This window comes from Salvia hispanica, chromosome 1 (genome assembly GCF_023119035.1).
Source record: "Salvia hispanica cultivar TCC Black 2014 chromosome 1, UniMelb_Shisp_WGS_1.0, whole genome shotgun sequence".
NCBI lineage: Eukaryota > Viridiplantae > Streptophyta > Magnoliopsida > Lamiales > Lamiaceae > Salvia > Salvia hispanica.
The window spans coordinates 2,691,375-2,694,412 of record NC_062965.1 but is presented as its reverse complement, the minus strand read 5'-3'; the positions used below and the strand labels follow the sequence as shown (position 1 = coordinate 2,694,412).

General features: G+C 37.0%; 1 protein-coding gene across 1 annotated transcript; it reads left to right on the top strand.

The window, feature by feature from the left end:
* The first annotated feature begins 290 nt into the window (after positions 1 to 290).
* LOC125200642 (tropinone reductase homolog At5g06060-like) lies at positions 291 to 2,720 on the top strand. Its single transcript, XM_048098338.1, has 5 exons — positions 291 to 454; positions 629 to 836; positions 1,432 to 1,648; positions 1,737 to 1,843; positions 2,406 to 2,720. The coding sequence occupies exons 1-5, from the start codon at positions 378 to 380 to the stop codon at positions 2,598 to 2,600; spliced, it is 804 nt and encodes a 267-aa protein (XP_047954295.1). The 5' UTR covers positions 291 to 377; the 3' UTR covers positions 2,601 to 2,720.
* The last annotated feature ends 318 nt before the right edge of the window (positions 2,721 to 3,038 follow it).

Genomic DNA, 3,038 nt, shown 5'->3' with positions numbered 1-3,038 from the left:
GAAGAGGGGGTAAAGTAAGAGAGAGAGAAAAAGTAGAAATAAAGTTATTTTTATTTTAAGAAACGTTTCATTTCTAATGGGACAATAAAAAAAAGGATAACGTTTCATTTCTAGTGGGACAGAGGGAGTATATTTTTACTATTTTAGCGACTACATTGAAGTTTATGGAAAATTTGAAAAGATTCACAAATGTGCCTACTTCTCCATATAAAGAGTTACTGTTACTCCATGCATAACTTTCCATTTTAGGAACTTAAAAAAATGTAATTTATCCTATTATTTCTTTTCTTTCAAATTATGAAATTCATCAATTCAGAATCAGTCAAATTTGTGGAGTGAAGGTTAGGGCAAAATAGATAACGGAAGGAGACAATCCGATGGCCGGAAGCAGCAATTCGCGGTGGTCTTTGGCCGGCATGACTGCTCTTGTCACCGGCGGCACTCGCGGAATCGGGTAACCTCTTCTCTCTCTTCATGCTAGAGCTATACTGGACTGTGCGCCTCTATCAATTTGAGCTTTGTAGCTTCAAAATCAATCTAGAATCGGGTTAAATTGGAAGTCTCTGAGCTCGAATTCAGTTTCTAATCGATCATTGTTGCTTGTTTGTGATGGCTGGATCGCGATCAGGTTTGCTACTGTGGAAGAGCTGGCGGAAATGGGCGCCACTGTGTATACGTGTTCGAGAAATGAGGAAGAGCTGAATCAGCGTTTGCAGGAGTGGAGTTCGAAGGGGTTTAATGTCAGTGGCTCTGTGTGCGATGCTTCTTCTAGAGAACAGAGATCGCAGCTCATGATTAAAGTTTCCTCTCTTTTCAGCGGCAAGCTTGACATTTTGGTGAGTTATCGTGTTTTTCTGTGATTATGTCTTTTCGTTTTGAGTTGAATTCGATGTTTCTTCTGCAGTTTTAGCTAGAGAATCAGGTTGTTTTTGTGCAATTGATTTTGCCTCTTTTGAATCTGGAGATTGTGCTACATTGAGTGTGTATTTGCCTGAGGTAGATGATGATTATACTGTAAATTTTGAGGACTAGCTATTTCTGGTCTAATTAAACTGCGTACATCGGAATAAAACTCGAGCTGAAGTCTACTACAATGAGGTTCAAGTCCGGAGGAAAAGTCAGTATTATTATCCGTTGGAATTATTGATACATGGATGAACTTTGTTGATGAATTTCAGTCAGATCTTTCTTGAAGGCTTATGACGGTTGTAGAAAACTAATCTTACGAATGGATAGGTGCTGTTTATCATTGTTATCCGTTCGTGAGTTGGTCTTGACTCGTGTGCATTAGAATAAAACTCGTGCTGAAATCTACTACTAGGAAGTGGATTAACTAAGTGGCATCATCTGAAGAAATTTTGTTGCTTCTATTGTATTCTACTGAATGTTTGGAAAGGCGTGAGGCTGACCTTTACGGTTTTCATATTGCAGGTAAATAATGTGGGGATGAATATTAGGAAGCCAACTGTTGATTACACTGCTGAAGAATACTCTAGAATCATGACTACAAACTTTGATTCTGCTTACCACCTATGTCAAGTGGCTCATCCTCTACTTAAAGACAGTGGAAAAGGCAGCATTGTGTTTATTTCTTCTGTTGCTGGTTTGGTGCACCTATATTCTGGATCGATCTATGGAGCTACGAAAGGTACGTTATTTTTCAGAATATAGATTCTTCCCTCTAATGAAATATCTGCAACAGATGGAGTTCGAATCTTTAAGTTTTGTACTTACAGGAGCAATGAATCAACTTACTAAAAATTTGGCTTGTGAGTGGGCAAAAGATAACATTCGGGTGAACTCTGTTGCTCCATGGTATATCAAGACCTCTCTTGTGAAACATGTAAGCTGTCCTTTTCCCTTATTTCTCAATTATAGTATTGATAGGTCCACTAAGATTTAGGTGCTTATTTGAGAAGCTACTTACGGAATAACTTTACCAAGGTCCAAAACACATTCTTTTGCATATTAACCTGAACATTGTATTGTTCTTGAGTAAAATTTGCTTGTTGCATTAACGAATAACGTACACTATCAGTTCTTCCTACGAAAGTTTTTCAGTCTTCTTCTCACTGAAAGATTGGATCACTCCAATGCACTGGTCTTATTTTGTATCATATCATAGACTTGCTTGAGTTGTCAATCTGAATGATAATTATAGCTATGCTATAAGTGAATTTTTGCAGTGGCTAATCAGTCAATTTTAATGGTAATTTCTGGCATGAGATGAAATCTTAAAAGTCATCCATTTCCATGTAACACTATAGGTTCTCTATTCCATTCTCTTGTGGAATGCAGAAGCACCTTGGACTTTTTTTGGCCGTTTCCTTGATTTACAATTGTGATTGGCCTGCTTTCTTGAACACGGTTTGTTTATTATTAAGTCCAAGTTCTTGTGTTTGCAGTTACTGGACAATGAAGAGTTCTTGGACAAAGTAGTATCTCGAACGCCTCTCAAGCGTCCTGGAGAACCGCAAGAAGTGTCGTCGTTAGTGGCCTTTCTTTGCCTGCCTGCTGCTTCCTACATTACAGGACAAATTGTGTGTGTAGATGGAGGATTCACTGTGAATGCATTTCCTTTCTCTCTCTCAAATCCTTAACCTTTAGTACTCTTTCTGCTTTTGTTGTCTTCAACTCAATGTTTCTGGGCATGTTCATTGCTCCCTTTGCTTAATAACTATACATTTAAGCCCAGATTCTTGGCCCATATTTATATTTTACTTTCTCTTCTAAAAATTTTCTTGCATTTTGATCTGTCACACTTTTCTTCTTGGCCCAGATTCTTGGCCCATATAAATATACTTATATTCTTACTTCATTTAAATCTAAGGTTAGTATAATTATTTAAAATAAACAATAGGGATTATTTATTGGGCAAATATCACGCTGTCCTGATTATGTTTTGCTAAAAAATTAACAAAAAAATCCTTTGTCCACTCATTAGTCATCAAACTCATGATTATAAATTTATTTGTAGTACTTATTTCAATTGCTTGAAATAATGGTACACGTATAGTTCGTTGAGTGAAGACATTAAT